This window comes from Styela clava, chromosome 8 (assembly GCF_964204865.1).
Source record: "Styela clava chromosome 8, kaStyClav1.hap1.2, whole genome shotgun sequence".
Classification (NCBI taxonomy): Eukaryota; Metazoa; Chordata; class Ascidiacea; order Stolidobranchia; family Styelidae; genus Styela; species Styela clava.
In genome coordinates this window covers 21,737,919-21,758,019 of record NC_135257.1, presented here as the reverse complement: position 1 = coordinate 21,758,019, position 20,101 = coordinate 21,737,919, and the positions used below count along the sequence as shown (strand labels likewise).

The window sequence follows — 20,101 nt, the reverse complement described above, 5'->3', positions numbered from 1 at the left end:
TGGTATATATTTTGCTATTAGTGGTAAAACCGTTGTAGCTTATAAAATGTGTTATGTATTCAACTAATTCAATGCACTGGCATATGGCCAATTTCTGAATATTCAAACATTGTACTTGTGGTATGAGTTGAAGTACGGTGTCACAACTGATATTAGGGGAGGGGGGAGTGTTTTATTTATTTTAGGGGGGGGGGGGGGGATATCACTGCTTCCGGCCCAGTAGCCAATTCAATTTTCTTGAACTTTCCCACTCAGGAAAGTAATTGGCCACCCCTTTGGTAATCCTTCATCATATGATGAGCCACAACCCTTTTATGGGCATAGGAATGGGGAATTTTTTCAGGTTTATGAATTTAGATGGTAACATAAAATCACCAGTGACCGCATGAAACATCCCTATATAATATGATTATATCTCCCTCACATGATTCGAACCTGGCTAGTTGTAATGGAAACCCCAAACTATTGATTCGCAATTTTGCTGTTTAGTTTAGACTTGAACTCAGAATATGAGGATACTTAATGTGCTAGAGCGGGGGTGGGAAACCTTGAATACAGAAGAGAGACAAGTAACTGGGTGAAGCCGCGGGTCAAGTCAAGTTTATTTTCTCCAACCAGCAAAAAAAAAATCACCGGCACAAATTACGAGAAAAGAATAATTACACCGTCAGGCGACCAAAGCTGGCTATCAAGCAGCGACGACCGACGTACCACTGTTATTATTAAATGAGCAATAAGATGAACAATAAAAACAAATACGTTAGGCAGGGGGGGGGGGAGCAACATTTTTTTAATATATTCTTCCATAAGTACTAAGTAGTGTTTGTTATTGAGGTCCTTGCAGAAATAGTAAGTTAAAACGCATAAATTTCTAAACAAAACTGCTATTCAAACTTTCGAAGGAACAAATTACACACTAACGATCACAAAATTCCCTTTTTTTTTTTGAAAGCAGCATTTTTTTTCGATCAAGTGCGCTGTGAATTTTTTCTCAGATAATTTGGCACAACATGAACAAAAAGTTTGGGCAAGTGCAACCACAGTGGTTCCCAATCCCAACCTTTCTACCCAGGCGGACCAGTAAAATTAAATAAAATGTACTCGAGGACCGGCAAAAAATTAACAGAAAATAACAGTGGCGGCGCGTGGTCATTTTGACAACCGGGGCAAGCTACTGCGGGACCAAGTCACCCCCATCTACGGGGACAGGATGAGCGCTGTAGGTTCTCCCATCATTTTATGAGTATAAAAACCATTCCATCGGTAACAACCAATAGGCAAAAGCGACAATTTTTAACGATAAGAAAGTGTCTTTAAAACCGGTCCAAGTCAAGGGATTAATAAATATAGACATAGTTTATTTTGAAACCTCTTTCAAAAGGAAAGGCAATATTTACCCAGATAAATACAATGACATATTAACAGAAACTTCGGGAAAGCAGACAAAACCAAAAATAAGGTTTAAAACGTTACTACAAAGAAAGGAAAGGTAATGCAAAGATAAGGACATGCGTCGCTCACTCACAGATATATATGCTGCTAGACTTCTACTGCTTGAACATATATGCAACACGCCGCGGTTTCTTGGAAGCAAAATGCTCAATAACGCGCTGATTAGAGTCATGCATCCCAGAAATAACGTCTCTGTGAATGGATAAAACAGCCAAGGAATTTAATCTATCTTGCTTCATTGTGTTTCTGAGATACGTTTTAATACGCCTCAGCGTGCTGAATGTTCGCTCTGCGTCGGCGGAAGAAATAGGCGTCGTCAAAATGATGTCCAGAAATTTTGCAGACGCCGCAAAGGTAGTTACTAGAGTGTTATCTATGAGGAACCCATAGAGCGCGCAAGTTGATGTGATGTTCAAAAAAGATTTGATTGGTGTATATACATCGCAATTCATTTTCCAATTTACCCACGTTTATTATGGGGTAAAATTTGGAGACAGTAGCCAACAAATGGATGGGAAATTGACGTGCAAATTTTGAAAAAATTTTGGGGTTCATCAAAGAGAACGCGGCAAGGTGTTCAGAGCGCAGACGATCGCCTATTTGATTCACCAGAATGTCACAGCCTTCCTTTACAGACAAAATCAAACGCAGCGTTGTTTGCCCGCGGCGTAAAGAAGCACTCCATGTGTCGTGAAAACTCACCATCTTCTAGCAGACGCTTTAGACCTGCCGCCTCCCTCACAGAGCGTTCGTCCCAAACCGGAGAGCTCTGAATGCCATTGAAACACTCAATGAGCTTAGACCTAATTTCGGACACGCCCTGCACCACGCGTGATTGGAAGTTCCGTGTTGGTGCACAAGCTGGGAGACGGCGGCTACATATCTGGCGAAGGAGGTCAGAGCGCTTCGCCGAAACGGAAAAAAAATGAAGAAAACCCCGAAACATTTGCAAAAAAGGTGACCGTAAATTTGAGCCCACGTACATTTGAACCCATGTGTATATCCACGGGTTCAATCTATATGCGGGTGCTAAAACCCATGGGTTAGGGTTAGTGTGGGTTCAACTATCCGAAAAACAAAAAAAATTCCATAGGTGCAATAGTATACAGGTGCAATTGCCATGGGTTCAAATGTACGTGGGTTCAAATGTAATGGAACCGCAAAAAATATACGGACGAGAGGGGTATCAAGACACATATTTTTAAAAACGAGGTTAAATTGGTGTGCATAACAATGTAAAAAATGCGCATGAGGATAATCTTCTTTTATATCAACTTGAACACCATGTTTCGACCCACTCATGACTGCCGCGCCGTCATAAGTTTGAGCCATCAATTTTGACTTCGCGTTGTAAGGCTGTAACACTTCTTTTAGTACAGCCGATATCCCGCAAGCCGTGCGATCAACGATTGGTACAAAGCTGTGAAATCTCTCGGTAGGTTTACCACCTTTCAAAAACCGAAAAATCACAGCCAGTTGGGAAACGCACGTGATGTCAGTTGTCTCGTCAGACTGAATCGAAAGGAACTGGCAATTCTCAATTTCCAGAGCCAAATGTTGTAAATAAATTTTATACATTGAGTCGAGCAAATCATTTTGGATATCCTTAGATATCCCTTTCGAAACAGTTGCGGCATCAAGATGATCTCTCAATACTGTATCTAGGGATGCGGTGTATTCCACCATATCCAAAAATACCCCTCAATTAGAAGAGCCAGCCCGTTCATCGTGCCCACGGAGGGACAGCTCGTGACAACCAATGAACTTCAAAACATCTATCAATCGACCAAGAACGTGGCGGTTTTTCTCGACGTTTTGGTTGTGCCGACGAATAGAAACCGCGCGTCCTTCATCCAACTGTGCTGCAATATTAACATTTCCGAATGTTCGGTATTTTACTGCATTGTCCAGATGCTCCATAGAAGATTGATGATCCCTGGCACGCTCGGAAAGATGTTTAAAATCTCTAAAACCAAATTTACACCAACGTGAGTCACGGGCAGTAGCAAAAAGTAGGCAATAAAAACAAAAAAGTGCATTTTTGTCCTCGCTGTAACACAACCATTCGTGTTTTTTATACCAAGTTTCTGCGCAGAATGTACGCCGACGCTTTCCTCCGTCATGGGATTGTTCCAGTGAACAATTCTTTGGTTGATAAGGCCCAAGACGTTGTACCTCTAATTTTTGTTCCAGGGCAGCTGCGAAAACGGAGTGCGAAGTAGTGCATCAACCTTATTCATTATGAGGTCTAAAGCTAAGAAATGTGAAGCCGGAAAGAAGTGAGGAGCTCAAAAGGAATGTGGAAAATCGAAAGCAAATGGACTAACGGTCTCTAACTGATTCAAATAGCGAAACAAGCGACAAAAACGAAGGCGAGGAAACTATCAACTCTTCAAGCAACCAACGATCGAGAAGGAATGCGTGAATATGTCAACACGTTGTTGTAAGAAACGTCGGCATTGTGTCGTCATAATTTCGGGGCTAGCCCCGATGATTTAGTAAAAGAAACAGAAAACAAACGAGACAAACGCGGCGAGTGGAAGATAAAAGAGAGAAAACGATATACAATGAGCAACCGGGGCAAAATCGGCGTCGCCCCGTCGACGTTCGGCGAAGGTTTTGCGAGCGAAAAATGAACCATGTCGGGAGCGAAAAATGAACCATGTCGGGAGAATATGGCTAGTGTAGACAGTCTGTGCAACCGATATTGAGCTATTTTTCGAATATTTTTTATTATACCGAAAAAACAACCGGGGCATTGCCCCGGTTGGCCCTATTGACGCGCCGCCACTGGAAAATAATAACATATATTTGCATAATTTAATACAATGCCCGACACTCGCTATGATTCTAGCAATGACATTAAACAACATGATGCGCAACTCCGGCATTTTTGTCCGAAGATCGTATTCGATAGCACGCTCCAATGCACATACTTGACGAGACGAAAACGAGCGGATGTGTGCTGCTTTCAGTAGCACGAATGGTGTTCGTGCCTGCTTTGACAGTTGTTGTCGATTTTAATGATATTTTGGAAACTTAAGGTAAAAAGAAATCGGAAAAAGGTAAGGTAATCACTATTGTTGTATATCACGCCCGGGCATCGCACTGTTAAGTACATGTGGGAAAGCCAACTTTTGTCAAACACTACGAGGTTATTAATTCAGTACGGTACGTAGTTGCCCATTTGCCGAAATTACATATTTACTTACCCCTTATGGTTTCAAATAGTTCATGCACCTCCAGTTCGATTTTTTTAATCAGTGAGGATATATACTCATTGTTGATTGCTGCTCATTGTAACATACTATTGCGCATTCACTTTTATTTCCGTATTGAATCAAAGTGTTAACAAGTTCACCGAACATTTCACTCATACCGGTCTATATTGTATAGTCTGATCTCTCAAGCATTTGGAGCCACGAATGCTTGTAATTTTCTGACTAAACCCTTTTATTAGTTGGTTTATATACCTAATTCAGTAAAATATTTTTTACATAAAACATGAGATATTGGATTTATTAGCTTTTCCAATCTAAATCATATAGACTGCTTTATTTATTCTTAAACAAAAATTAATAAATCTCCTCTCTTTCTTCAGATGTGAAAGTTGTGGACAAACCTGTCTAAGCATTGTGAGACTCTTGCAGCACAAGAGGCAATAGCAGAAATAGTAAGTATATCAATCAAGAAATTAAGCCGACAGAAAGCAAAACTTTCAACTATTCGTCTAATCTCAATTTCCTATTATTTATTCACAGGACAACTATAGCAGAAGGGGAGATATCAGAAGTCTGGCGACATATCAGTGACAGTGTGATTCCAAGAAATATAATTAGAGTACTCCATAAATGTTTGCAATAGAAAAACAACCTATGGAGGCATGCAAAGACATTTGACCCTCCGGTAGAGTTGTGTATGGCCCCCACATCCTGCAGGGCTTGAGGAAAATAACTAAAAATTCCAAAGCGTAAGATTGCATAAGCGGTCTTATTTGTAAAAAGGCACAAAACACGCCAGACAAACTTAAAACAGCTTTGGAAAATGAGGATTACGGGTAACTCACTGCACCTGTGTTATATTTGGTTCATCAATTTTTGGTAGTACTATAGAAGAAATTCCGGAAGGGGTATAATCATCATTCATGATAAAATACTATCATATATTTTTGGACAACTTCAATCTAGACCAGGGATCTCAAACTCGCGGCCCCAGAGAACTTCCAGTGCGGCCCTCGAACGCTTAACAATAATTGTAATAGTATTTTGGAAGTTTTTTTTTTATCTAAATGTAATAGATTTTTCAAATCTTTCAAAGTGAAATTGATTATTCACACAGAAAACAATTTACTGAAAGTAGTTTTGGAATATTAATTTTTTTTGTTCACATTTTGACCCAATTAAGAAACACATCAAGCTAGCAAAAGAATACTTGAATAAAACACTTGAGTGATTGAATTAAACGCAAATTACATGAAGAAGGTGGCATTTTCGAAGAAAATGAGAGTTGCAGCATTTCTGCTTTTTACAAAATTCTGAAGCACATTGTTTAATTTGTCATATTTCCATCAATACAGTAAAAAAACACAATAAGCTCAGCAGTCAATATGACAAATTCGAAGACCAACTTCGAACAGAAAATTTCCATGTGTTTGTATATTAATATAATTATACAACGACTTGGTAACTGAAAATCAGTATCAATAATAATTCAAGCAATCCTATGCCACGCAATGTGGTGCAAAATGTCTTGTCGAAAAAATCTGTCATTTGTTTTTTTACTGATCTATACATTAAATGATAAAAGTAACTTTTTTGCATTAATGGAATTAATTAAACATTTGCAAAGATCCAGATTAACCCATGATCATGTGGCCTCGTTAGTTAGAGTTGGTACTATAAATTCATTTCAGCCTGGCCTTAGTATGCTGGTGACACAAAAAAGATGCCAAACGTCAGGACAAATGGAATTATCAAAAAATTTAGTTTATACTGTAGTATTTTTGTTAATTTTAGGTTTATATATTTAGAATAAGTTATTTTTAGTGTATGTATTATTCTTTCCTTATTCAAAGCTTGTTCAAAAATGATTTTGACGGTTGTACATAGAATTTTATGATTTTTTATAATAAAATTATTTTTATAAATAAATTTTTTATAATAAAAATACAGTAACTTGCAAATGTTGCAATAATAGTGGAATGCAAGTATTATTATGTAATTGCATTTGAAATTGGAGAAAATAATAAAACTTAATCCAACTGTTTAGTTGCATCACAATATATGTCACAAACTAAAACTATCTTAAAAATATCTTCTAAGTATACATTATCAAAAACTGTTTGCGGCTCTTTTTACAATTTCCAAAATGCAATGCCGCTCTCGAAAACCCACGAGTTTGACACCACTGATTTATTCTAGACGATTCCAGCATTGGTTTGGGAAATAATATCACTTCAATTAAATTGAAATAATCTCGCTATAATAAATACAAAATCGTTGCTATCATAAAGGTAAACCAATTCAGCCACTCGAAATATATTGGCCTTCACAAAGCAATGGAGGCAAAATTGAGAGTTCATGAGCTATGAACATTTGTTCTTTTCTTTGTCTATGTGATGGCCATACATAACTTTAACTTGTATTTTCTGTCATGATGTATTATCTCAATGTGCCAAACTATTAATTAGTGGCATATTTTGCTTCCAGATGACATAAATGTATTGTCTTGTTTATTACCTCAGTAATAAGTAGTATTGACAAGAAAAAAGTGTCAGTAAATTAGGTAGAAAAATTTTTAACTCTTTGTTATAATCAGAATTCACAATCAATAGGAATTATAAACATCCAACAATCAATGAGAATTATATGCGAAATCCCTCAGAATAAATTTGTCTAAAATCGGAGGAAGGCAAAAAATATAGGTAGTTTCCATCCACACAAGCATTTCAAGAAGACTTGCTCGAGCCAAACTAAATGAGCATCGTCAGGTGATCGGTAAGGCTGCAGGTTGAAATCAGCCCTGCAACCTCCTGCATAAAAGATAATAATAATTGGTGGGCTATGAGCTAAATTCCTAAATTTAAACAAACCTATCTACGATGCATTATGTACCAGCAATGTTACTGTACGATTAACTGAATATGTAATATGTCTAATAAATTCACCTGCAAAAGCAAGTTCGATAGGTGCAAACTTTGTGTTATGGAATTGTATCACAGCACAGTTTTGTATGACACCCTCTTTAAATGAAATTTCAATGATTAAGCGCAAACATTAAAATTACTAACTTTGAACTTTGTCATTATCTGCAAAATGTTCCACATAAATCTTTCCGCTATCGCGTTTGTAATCTTCTCTGATAAAAAAACGTCTATAATGTCCAGAATTGCTCTTTACAGCTTTCCAAGTGAGCAAAACTTCTTAGATATAGAGATTATTTTGTTCCGTTACAGGCGCAAAAAGGCAGGTACTACACGTAAAAAAGACGCCGAGTAGCAAAAGCGAGCGGAAAACGGACGCGAAAAGCGGCAAGAAATATGTGCATTGGAGCGTATCAGGAAATACAATATTTTGCCTGTAGTCTTATGGAGTGACGTCAGAGTTGCCTATCATGTTGTTCCATGTCATTGATTCTAGATAAAAAGGCACACTTGAAAACATTTTCAAGCGATTACGTACCGATGGGCATACGTTATCAAGAGATATACAGAATCGTGACAGTGATTCTTTTGAAATATGGACTGTAAAGTAGAATAACAATTTCAATCAAGATTTTTCTCTTACATCGGGTCCATCATATCAATCCCCATGCAGTTCATCGACGCCTCGGACAAAATTAATTCATATTACAAATTCATTATACATTAATTCATAAGGACAAACTCGTCGGTAACTTGGCACCAGGCTCAAAATCCTGCTGTGCATCACCTGGAAAAGCTCTCACCTTTTATTTGGATTGTCATATTAATCAAGAAAAGCACGCGTGCCGATTTTCAGATTTCTGAATCTTGCGAGATTTGAAGGAGCGCTTTCGCGATAAATCGGAAGCGAAAAGTGTGATTACTAGGCGACAAGACGTAACCGGGCCATTAATACCGCACTTATTCACAGCACAACAGCAATATGACGGCGGAAGAGAATTTTCCTAAATGAACCAATTCAACTTCGTCTTTTCGCCTTCGGTAAAGCATTTGAGACAGCGAAAACAACAATAATTTCTCACGGACCGGCAACGGTCCGCGGACCAGCAGCTGGGTACCACTGTGGTAGAGGTTTTCTGAACGAGATATCGTGGTTCGTCTCTTGATCAAGCCATTCGACTTTTCTCGCACTTGGGATAAACTTGAAAATCCTGTTCTGTCTATACAAGGACTGGTAACCGGCCGTGGTTTTCCATTAGTTAGGCTTTCTTATCGACTAAACTCTCTGAAACAAAATATGAAAATCCTCCTCGATGTTAAAAGTGCGCACTTGTTTCTCCCGCGTTATGGATTCAAACATTCTGTTACATTGTCGTCCACAAACAAAACGAATTTAATATTTATTAGACCAATTATGACGTCGATCGCCGAAATGTTTGTAGTGTTGATCGTATGCATTTGTCTTGTTTGTACCAACGGCCAACCAACTTGCCTAATGTTAAACAAGTTCATGGACGCCAATTTTCGTCGTGTTGTTGTACCGAATCGAATAAGTCAGCTGTTATAAGGGCTAGAATGAAACTGAAGGGGGGATTTTGAACTTTAAGATATATGCTATCTAAATTGTAATGGACGCAGGTCGCATTTTGGTAGTTCTTGTTTATTTCTTTATCGTATTCGAGAGAGTGGGAATAGTAGCTATGTCGCAATATGTTTGTCTTGCACGCTATTGGCTGAGGCAATCGACCGACGACGACTCTTGTTCTATAGTTAGTTTCTTGTATTGCTCTCGGTTCTGCGTGAGCGGAGACGAGCTGTGATGGTGCAATCTGCAGTCATATGCTTTGCCGGTGTTTTAGGATTTAGTTGAGTGTGTTTTGTAGTTAGTAGATTTTGCTATGTTTATAATGTAGCTAGGGAATCATTATGTTAGGATATAGGATAGTCAGGGATTTATTGTGTATTAATGTTTACTAATTATTCTGTATTTTATTTAGTTATTTAATCCCGGAATCTATCAATATTTGTAATCAAACTCAGACTCTGACACAAACCCAGTGCTCAGTGTGTTAATCACAAACTCATACAAACTCTGTGCGTGTATTATTGAAATTCAAACTTTAGTTGAGCCACAAACTCTATGTGCATTGTGAATGCTATTGCCGTATTCTGTCGTGATTTCAAGCGGAATATTACAACAAAGTTCTTCCAATTCGTGTGATCTTCTGAGGTGTTGGGTTCAAAAGTTCAAGACTGTGAGTGGGGACTTAATGTTACGAGTTTGCATTGCAAATTGTAGGAGAACCGGGACGTGGTACTTGACAGTGGTTGGGTATAAACGTAGCGCAGTTTGAGTATCCAATTCCGGGCGTTACACAATTACAAATAAAGATTCGTCTCCTACGTTTTACGTAGAGAATTTCAAATACATAGTTATTCTACAATTTCGAAGAATAATTGCATTCTATCGTGGACAATTTCATAACGGAATAAAGCTATTCATATTGCGAGATGTCTGATGAAGATGGTATTGTTTCTGAACTGCGAATGAAAAAGAAAAGATCTCGTGCGGGATATGAAAGCCACTTTACAAAGCTTCTGAAAACCATTGAGGATCTAATGCTGGACCCACAGAAATACAAAGAGGTTGTGGGTGCAAAAGAAGCTGTGGATGCTGCATTTGAGAACTGTATTAATGCTTGTGAAGACTTTCGAAATTCTGTCAATACCGGTCTGGAGATGGACAAGCTTGAGTTTGAAGAAGCGACTGTAAAGTGTGATGAAATTTTCAGAAAGAAAGCGGTATGTGATAAATTATATGGGGAATATTTGCAGCGATACAATGCTGCCGCCAGCAAAAATAACTCTGTGTCTAGTAAATCAAGAAAAACAAGTGTTGCTTCTCATAGAAGTAAATCTTCAAATAAATCATCTGTGAGATCATCAGTAGCTGCCAGAGCTCGTTTGGATGCCAAGCTAGCTGATCTTCAAGCTAAACGTGAACGTGAACAAGCTACTTTGGAAAAGGAGAAATTGAACATTGAAAAAAGAGCTTTGGATGCGGAATATCTTGCAGATGAAGCGAAATTGATAGCTGAGAGTTTCGAAGAAACTGAAGGATCTATCATGAGTTCTAATTTGGATAGCAATCAATTGGAGTATACAAGTTGTGCCTCTGAAAACTTGGTCAGTGGGATAGAGCCATTGACAAAACCTAAATTTGTGAAAATTTATGATCCTAAATCTAATGTGCCTTTTGTAAAGACTGAACCCTCATCATTTGAGTTGCAGCCGATTCCTGAAAGAAAAATAGAGAACATTCCTATATCAAGTCCTGCTGTGGTTTCCCCTGTAAAGACAAACTTTTCTGATGTTCGTGTGCCATTGATGACGTCAACATTGACTAATGCTATAAACATGTCTAATCCTGGACTGCAGAGATCGTCCGAAGTTCCTGTCACATCGTTTGTACAATCTGGACATTGTGTTTACAATCCGGTAATGAGTGGCATGCCGGTGTCGAGTTATGCCCCGGCCACAGGTGGTGTGTCGGTGGCGAGCCAATTCCCAGTCACGAGTGGCGTGTCTGGAATGGGTGAATATCATCGTGTGAGCAGTGTTCCTGTCCAGAATGTCTACGGTTCGAGTGTAGCAGTGACATCTTTGAGCTCTCCTGCAATTCCTGTGTATCCGGTGGTTCCTACATGTCCAGCATCAATGGGTGAACATCTGAAAGTTGATCTACCTGAGTTCGATGGTGATCCACTGAGGTATCCAGAGTTTCTGAGTGAATTTACAGCAGCAGTGGATGTGGAAAATATTCCAGCAAATCGTAAGCTTATTATTCTTTTAAAATGTACGAAGGGCATTGCCAGAGAGGCAATTCGGTCATGTGTAATTACTAAACCATGGGAAAGGGGTTACAAGCGGGCCCTAGACATTCTCAATGAGAGGTTTGGCAAAAAACATATGATTATAGATTCCTTTATGAAAGAATTGATTGAAGGAAAACCTCTTCGTGATAATAACTCTGCTGACTTGCATAAGTTAGTAACATTAATGGATAATTGTGAGATTGTTTTTGACCAATGGGATTGTATGGATAATCTTAATAATAGTGTTAATTTGAAAAAGATTTTTTCCAGGTTGCCTGAAGATTTGCAGTCTGGCTATGCTAAGATTGCAAGCGGCATTTATGAGGTGGGGAGGGAACCAATGTTTTCCGATTTAAAGGATTATGTTATGCAAATTGCTCGTGGTGCTTCTACCATGTATGGGGAGATTGTCTGTTCGAATAGGGAACAGAAAAAGTCGAGAAGTCCTAAACGAGGGACTGTTCCCAAGACTAGGGATAGGGTGTCCTCCTTTGTGACCGATTCCAATGCTATACCTAGTAGGGGGGCCATTGCAAAGTTTGATTGTCCTTTTTGTGGGTCAGGTAATCAACATCCATTATGGAAATGCCTGAAGTTTAAGAAAATGACTCCTAAAGAAAGATCATTGTGGGTGGGCAGAAATGAATTGTGTTATAATTGCCTTTTGAGTGGTCACAAAGCAAATGAGTGTACCCGCAATGTGTTATGCAATGTTGATGGATGTGGCAAAAAGCACAATGTGCTGCTGCATTTCCCACCTCGGCAAAAGCCGGGTGGTTCTACTAATCCTGTAAGTTCTTGTTCAGGAAAAGAGACGAGTGCTCCGGTCAGTGGGGCCGGTGAGAAAGCTACATGTGGAGCAACTTCCTGTAGCGTGGAGGCTACGGGAGGGGTTGGGAATGTTAGACTCAAAGTGTTGCCAGTCACGGTCAGGGGTAAGGCCATAGGAGGTAGGGAGATATCAACCTATGCCCTGTTAGACCCGGGATCTACGGTGTCCCTTTGTACTAGTGGGCTCATGAGGGAGCTAGGTATAAGTGGGGTTAAAACCAATTTTTCTGTGCAGACTGTGACTGGTCATAAAATCCAAGAGGGGTTTGAGGTAGCGTTGACTGCAACGGGTGCAGGCAACTCCCTAGTGCTGGATAGAGTTCTAACTGTTGAGCGTTTGCCAAACTTAAAATCGAGTATTCCCAGTGTGCGTGATACTGAATTGTATTCACATTTTTCCCATGTTGATATTTCTGATAATACGGATAGGGAGGTCAAGCTTCTTATAGGCTCAAATGTCCCAGATGCCCATGATGTGTTAGAGGTTAAACGCGGGAAAAGGGGACAGCCCAGAGCGGTGAAAACCTTGTTGGGGTGGACACTGTTTGGCCCAGAGAGTGTTTCTAATTGTGATAATAATTTTGTGAATTTTATTCATTGTGATGATAATATTTTACATCGCCAATTGTGTCAAATTTATGAGCATGATTTTAATGATAATGCATGTGAATCTGCATCCTCACTGTCTGTTGAAGACAAGCGGGCATTGTCTATCATGGAAAAAACTGTTTGTAAAGTTAATGGACATTATGAAGTGGGACTCCCATGGAAGAATAAAGAGGTAAAACTTCCTAATAATCGTACCATGGTTGAGAAACAATTAATGTACCAAAGGAGAAAATTTATTCGAGACCCAGAATTGTTTGAGTGTTATAAGAGCGTGATAAATGATTACTTGGACAATGGGTATGCGAGAAAAATACCTAATGATGAATTGGTGACTAGTGACAAAACTTTTTATTTGGGGCATCATAGTACGAAACAATCAAAATTCCGTGTAGTTTTCAATGGGGCCGGAACTTTTCGTGGGGTTTCCTTAAACGATAATTTATTACAAGGACCAGATTATGCGAATAATTTGGCTGGAGTTCTCTTGAGATTTCGACAAGAAAGAATTGGTGTGATGGCAGATATCAAGGCTATGTTCCATCAGGTGAGAGTGAGGCCAGAAGATTGTGACTCGCTTCGGTTTTTGTGGTGGCCGAATGATGATTTGTCATCTCAAGCAAGTGACTATTCCATGTTGGTACACATATTTGGAAGCCGTTCAAGTCCATCAGTTGCAGGTTTCGCCTTGAGGAAATGTGCTTCAGATAATGAGCCGGGTGTTGAACAATCGGTAGTTGATACTGTGCTGAAGAATTTTTATGTTGACGATTTGTTGAAATCCTTAGCAAAGAGTGGTGACGCTATAAACTTGGTTAAGCAATTGTCTGTTCTACTGGAAAGTGGTGGATTCCATCTGACGAAATTTATCAGCAATTGTCGAGAGGTGCTTGAGCAAATTCCAGAAAGTGAGCGAGCAAAGACTTTGGTGAATTTGGATCTTGATAATCTACCGGTGGAACGAGCCCTGGGGTTATATTGGGATACTGATTTGGATAAATTCGTGACCAAGGTGAATGTGAAAGACAAACCAACTACAAGAAGGGGTATGCTTTCTACCATGAGCCAGATATTTGATCCGATTGGATTTCTGCAGCCATTTATTTTGCCTATGAAGAAAATTCTGCAGAAATTATGTAAACAAGATTTGGGGTGGGACGATGAAATTCCTGATGGTGAAAAGGCTTGCTGGATGAACTGGTTGCAAGATTTACCGCATCTGGAAAGTGTTTCTATTCCTCGTTGTTTGAAATCATCAGATATGAATGACCCTAGTGAAATTCAAATGCATATTTTTTGTGATGCAAGTGAAACCGGATATGGATGTGCATGCTATATGCGAATGTTGAACAAGTCTGATGGAACCGTGCATTGCAGTTTTGTTATGGGAAAGTCAAGAGTGACACCTTCAAAACCAGTGACTATACCAAGGCTAGAGTTGACTGCGGCAGTGGTAGCAGTGAAGTTGGGTCAGTTTGTGAAGACTCAGCTGGAGTACAAAATTGATAGAGTAATTTATTGGACCGACTCAATGTCAGTGTTGCAGTATATCACTAATACGACAAGACGCTTTCATACTTTTGTGGCGAATCGTCTTGCTGTTATTCATGAGGGATCAGAGCCTTCGCAGTGGAGACATATTGACACGAAATGTAACCCGGCTGATATTGCATCTCGAGGTTTGAAACCGTATCAGTTGGACAAGGCAAAGATTTGGTTTGAGGGACCTGTTTTTTTGATGAGAGAAGAAAGCCTATGGCCAAAATCAAAACCTATTCGTGGCATATTAAATAATGACCCTGAATTGAAGCAAGATTTATCTGTGTATTGTGTCAAAGATAACTTGAAGGAAAATCCAATCAAGCATTTGCTTTCGAGATACTCTACTTTGGAGAAACTTCAGAGATCGACAGCTTGGCTTTTGAGATATCGATCTTATCTCAGATGGAAGGTGGCTAAATCTCGAGGTGATGGAGATGTCGGTCAGCTGAAAACAGGACATTTTGAGATTTGTGAATTACACTGTGCAATTGATTGCATAGTAAGATTTGTGCAAAGAGAGCAGTTTGGAAAACAAATCGATGCTTTGCATAATCATTCATCTTTGGAAGAAAAGATTGTCAGGACGCCAAAGAAGTCATTATCAAGAAATGAGCAGATGAGATCAATACAGAAACTGAATCCTATTGTTGTGGATGGGATCTTGAGAGTTGGTGGTCGTCTTGATCGTTCACATTTGCCATTGGAAAGTAGATATCCAGTAATTTTGCCGAGTGATAGTTATGTTACTAATTTGGTGATTGACATGTATCATGAAAGAGAAGGTCACAGTGGTACTTTGCATGTTTTATCTGCAATTCGTGAGAAATTTTGGATTATTAAGGGACATGCAACTGTGCGTCGAAGATTGAGCAAATGTTTTACTTGCTGTCGATGGAACTCTAAGGTGGGGGAGCAAGTGATGGCACCGTTACCAAAGGTTCGAGTGACACCTAGTGATCATGCCTTTATGGAAACTGCCTGTGATTATTTTGGACCAATATTAGTGAAGAGAGGCAGGAGTGAGGAGAAAAGATATGGATGTATGTTCAGTTGTATGGCCACACGAGCGGTTCATATCGAGATTGCTAAGTCACTGGATACTTCATCGTTCATAAATGTGTTTCAGAGATTTATAAACAGACGTGGACGACCAAGGAAAATGTACAGTGATAATGGAACAAACTTCATTGGTGCTGAGAGAGAACTTCGTGAAGGGATTCAAAATTGGAATCAAAATCAAATTTCTAAAGTTATGCAACAGCAAAACATTGAATGGTGTTTTTCTGTACCTTTGGCTTCACATACAAATGGAGCATGGGAAAGAATGATAAGATCTTTTCGAAAATTGATGAGAGCAATTGCTGGGGAGAGATTATTAGATGATGATGCTCTGCATACATTTACAACACAGTGTGAAAGCATTTTAAATGGGAGACCAATTTGTCCGATTGGAGATAGCCCGGATGATCTCGCAACTTTGAGTCCTAATATGTTGTTACTTGGTAGGCCTAATCCGAATCTACCTCCTGATCAATTCATGAAAGCAGATGGATATAAGAAGTCGTGGCGCCAGGTACAATTAATGACAGATTGTTTCTGGAAGAGGTGGTTGAAAGAATATTTGCCAACATTGCAGTTGAGGCAAAAGTGGCACAAGCCTGTGAGAAACTTTGCCATTGGAGATATTGTTCTCATTGTGGATGAAAAGACTAAGAGAGGATTCTGGCCGAAAGGGTTAATCGAGGAAGTATTTCCTGATTCAGATGGGCATGTCCGCAGTGTACGTGTGAGGACTGCGGATTCTTGTTACATGCGAGACATTCGTAAATTGTGTTTGTTAGAGGGAGTTGTGTAATTTTTGTATATATTGTTTTTCATGTTTTCATTTCGTGAAAATGAGACATGCGTCCTTTTGGTGGTCGGTAATAACCGTGGGATGTAGACGGTTCTTAGGGGCCGGTGTAATGGACGCAGGTCGCATTTTGGTAGTTCTTGTTTATTTCTTTATCGTATTCGAGAGAGTGGGAATAGTAGCTATGTCGCAATATGTTTGTCTTGCACGCTATTGGCTGAGGCAATCGACCGACGACGACTCTTGTTCTATAGTTAGTTTCTTGTATTGCTCTCGGTTCTGCGTGAGCGGAGACGAGCTGTGATGGTGCAATCTGCAGTCATATGCTTTGCCGGTGTTTTAGGATTTAGTTGAGTGTGTTTTGTAGTTAGTAGATTTTGCTATGTTTATAATGTAGCTAGGGAATCATTATGTTAGGATATAGGATAGTCAGGGATTTATTGTGTATTAATGTTTACTAATTATTCTGTATTTTATTTAGTTATTTAATCCCGGAATCTATCAATATTTGTAATCAAACTCAGACTCTGACACAAACCCAGTGCTCAGTGTGTTAATCACAAACTCATACAAACTCTGTGCGTGTATTATTGAAATTCAAACTTTAGTTGAGCCACAAACTCTATGTGCATTGTGAATGCTATTGCCGTATTCTGTCGTGATTTCAAGCGGAATATTACAACAAAGTTCTTCCAATTCGTGTGATCTTCTGAGGTGTTGGGTTCAAAAGTTCAAGACTGTGAGTGGGGACTTAATGTTACGAGTTTGCATTGCAAATTGTAGGAGAACCGGGACGTGGTACTTGACAGTGGTTGGGTATAAACGTAGCGCAGTTTGAGTATCCAATTCCGGGCGTTACATAAATATAAAACGTAATTAGGAATAAAAATCTATATAATGCGTTAAATTTGCCCACAAACACAGCGTAGAACCATTTTTGGTCATTTTTACAAAGATTTTATGGTGATACGCCAATTTGAGGCTGTAAAATGTCTCCGCAACAATCCTACAATGTTATTTGTTCTCCTAGCGCAGCTTGGAGCTGAGCAGTAGGGCATTATGGAGCTTTACGAACGAAAAATGTTAGCCGTTGAAGCAAAATTGGGTCGGCCGGTAATTTCGACGAATAAATACAACTTTTCATCTGTAACGTCATAAGGAACGCCATTGTCAAATGGTTAATTATGACGATTAGAATGGCCAATTTACTTCGGAAGCAACTCGGAACCGGTATACTTGTCTTCAAAGACAATTTAATGTACTATAAATGTAATTTGGACAACATGAAAGGATATAAGCATGTACGGCTAAGATTCTACTTCAAAACGCGACATTCAAAATTTTTCTACTTAAAATATTAGTGAAAATAATAGGTATGTTTCAATGATTTTGTGCGAACTTCTCATAAGGCGCCGTGTTAAATTGCCGAGAACAATAGGCTCAAGATGGCGTCCATTGTCTGAGCGTTGCCTTGCTTATATTATATATACGCTTTGGTTTGTACCACAGTTGGGCAGATAAGATTTAGGATCCTGCCTTCGGTAGGGTGGTTTGCGTAACCGCTGGTCGGTTACGGCTTTCTTCACTATCTAGGTTTGACTTGAAGGCGAAGCGAAGGAATGCTCGGTTGCGTGAACCGCTCTGTCGCTGATAGGAGAAAATACCGTACGGTACCGTAGGATGTCGCTAAAAAAGGGGAAGTGACGCTAAAGTCATTCGTCGAACTTTTGTTACTTGACTTCCCTGCTGTCGAAATTTGGAAATCGTGCGGTAATTCTGCAATGTATTACCGGTATGGTACATTTATGAAAACGTAGGACAGGCTATTTATATTTATCCAAGGAGAAGGGGAGAGGGAAAACGATACATGAAGACCAAATTTTCACCTGTATTTATTCCAGACCTGTTTAATTTTGGAGAAAGTAATTTGGCTGATTTTCATTTCTCTATCATATTAAATTAAACTTTCAATAATAGGAAATCAACACTTTTTTTTATATATATTTAATGCTCGTTACTGGACTTCTATCTACTGATCTAAAACAATGGATATTACAGAATGAAGCAACCTGGGATTAGTTTGTTTTGGAGCATTTGTTTTGGATAATTTCTAGTTGGATTTGTACTTTTCAGATTTTAATTTTGAAAAAAAAGGACCGCCCAGCAGTCTGGTACCGGTATGGATATCTCTTCATTTTACCATTTGAATATGCCTGTTGTTTTTAGTGCCGCACCTAATATTTGACCAGTAGTTCTGTACCGGTAGATCAGCCTAGGATAGCGATAATACAGTAATAGACTTAGATATGGTACATTTGGACTTTCCTACTTCAGTACTTCATTTAATCTGAGGTATTATGCATATTTCCATGTAGTACCAGGCTTGGCGGTGTGGTGCATTGTCAGATTGTGCTAAGGTCAAGCAATACGCTTGCCACCGCACACCTCATTATATGGTATTGATTCGCAGGTTCGAATCCCATGTGGGGAATTCTGTGCGAGAGGATTGCTGGACTACTCGCCTTCATGGAGTGGCTCATGTGACCACTGTTTAGTTAGGGCTTCCTCCACCATTAAGTTCATGCATCTGAAAACAAATAACTAGCTAACTAATCCAATACCCGACATGGACTGATAGCTTAATTTGATACAAGGCCATATTTAGTTGCAAATATTTTGTCAGAAAAATGTTTTTTTCATCATATTTGAAAATGTTCCCTTTTTTTTACAATGATCTCGTGTTTTTAATGTCAATGAAATGACCTGTGGGTCAGCAATGTTAAAGTTAGGTGATAATGAAAGTTAGATATCTTGTTTATAATTTGTAGAAGCTTGGTTGAGATGAGTAGGCAAGAAGAATAAGTTCGAGCACTGTCCTGTGGACTATTTTAGGTTAAGTTGGGATAATTTGGGGTGTGCTCGTATTTCTTTTACATAATTGAATAGAGAAACATAGGATGTGAAGTCTTTTCAGATCATGCTGCAAATAAGTCATTGAAAATACAATAAGTTTTAGGTTTGCTTTAAGCTTAATTTGTCTCCACATACCATAGTTGGGCCAATCCATACGTGAAATTAAGATTAAAATCTTGTTATCACAATTTTGTATATTGTTATATATCAGTGGATAATTGTGCAGGACGTTATTTAGGAAAAGGAGGTAAATGTAGAATAACTTGTATCGTCTAGCAGTCGCTAAATTTTTATCTTTTTTATTGGTATGTATATCACATGATGTGGCAAATAGATCAATTAATTATTGCTAAATATATAGGCCTATCACTGTTTTTCATTTGTTTGTTTTTACATAGTAACGATATACCGGTATATTATATATCATGTGTCTCCAATAAGTCTCGCGAGCAATGAATGAACGATTGGAAGACGCATTTACTGATGTTGTGAAAAAGTTTGCCACAACTCCAGATTTTGTATCATTTGCACAATCTGGGAACGGACTCTCACTCAGTGCTCAAGATGTCACTACAATCATTGAAAACCACAGATTCTCTGTTGAAGAACAGAAAAGGGAAATGCTTTGGCTTTGGGTTGAAAGAAACGGAGCGAATGCAACTCCACATGGAATAAGAAATCTTGTTACACAATATTATGCAGCAGAATGTCAACCAGTCGTGGCGCCTGTTGAAAAAATCGAAGATGTTTTCCAGCATATTAATCGACGATTTACATCTGAGCAATTCAAGCAGTTTGCAAGATCAGGGCAGGGATTATCTCTTACTGAGCATGAAGTTGACACTATCACAGAAAATAATAGATTCTCAGTTGAAGAACGCAACCTTA

The 20,101-nt window shown here is 38.9% G+C and overlaps 1 protein-coding gene across 1 annotated transcript; it reads left to right on the top strand.

Moving 5' to 3' along the window:
• Nucleotides 1–11,311: 11,311 nt before the first annotated feature.
• On the top strand, nucleotides 11,312–16,303 carry LOC144425884 (uncharacterized). Its single transcript, XM_078115654.1, has one exon. It carries the CDS (start codon nucleotides 11,312–11,314, stop codon nucleotides 16,301–16,303), a length of 4,992 nt encoding a protein of 1,663 aa, XP_077971780.1.
• The last annotated feature ends 3,798 nt before the right edge of the window (nucleotides 16,304–20,101 follow it).

What these genes read in the sequence shown, in the direction of transcription:
- LOC144425884 (XM_078115654.1), top strand. Translation starts at nt 11,312, where the DNA reads ATGGGTGAACATCTGAAAGTTGATCTACCTGAGTTCGATGGTGATCCA.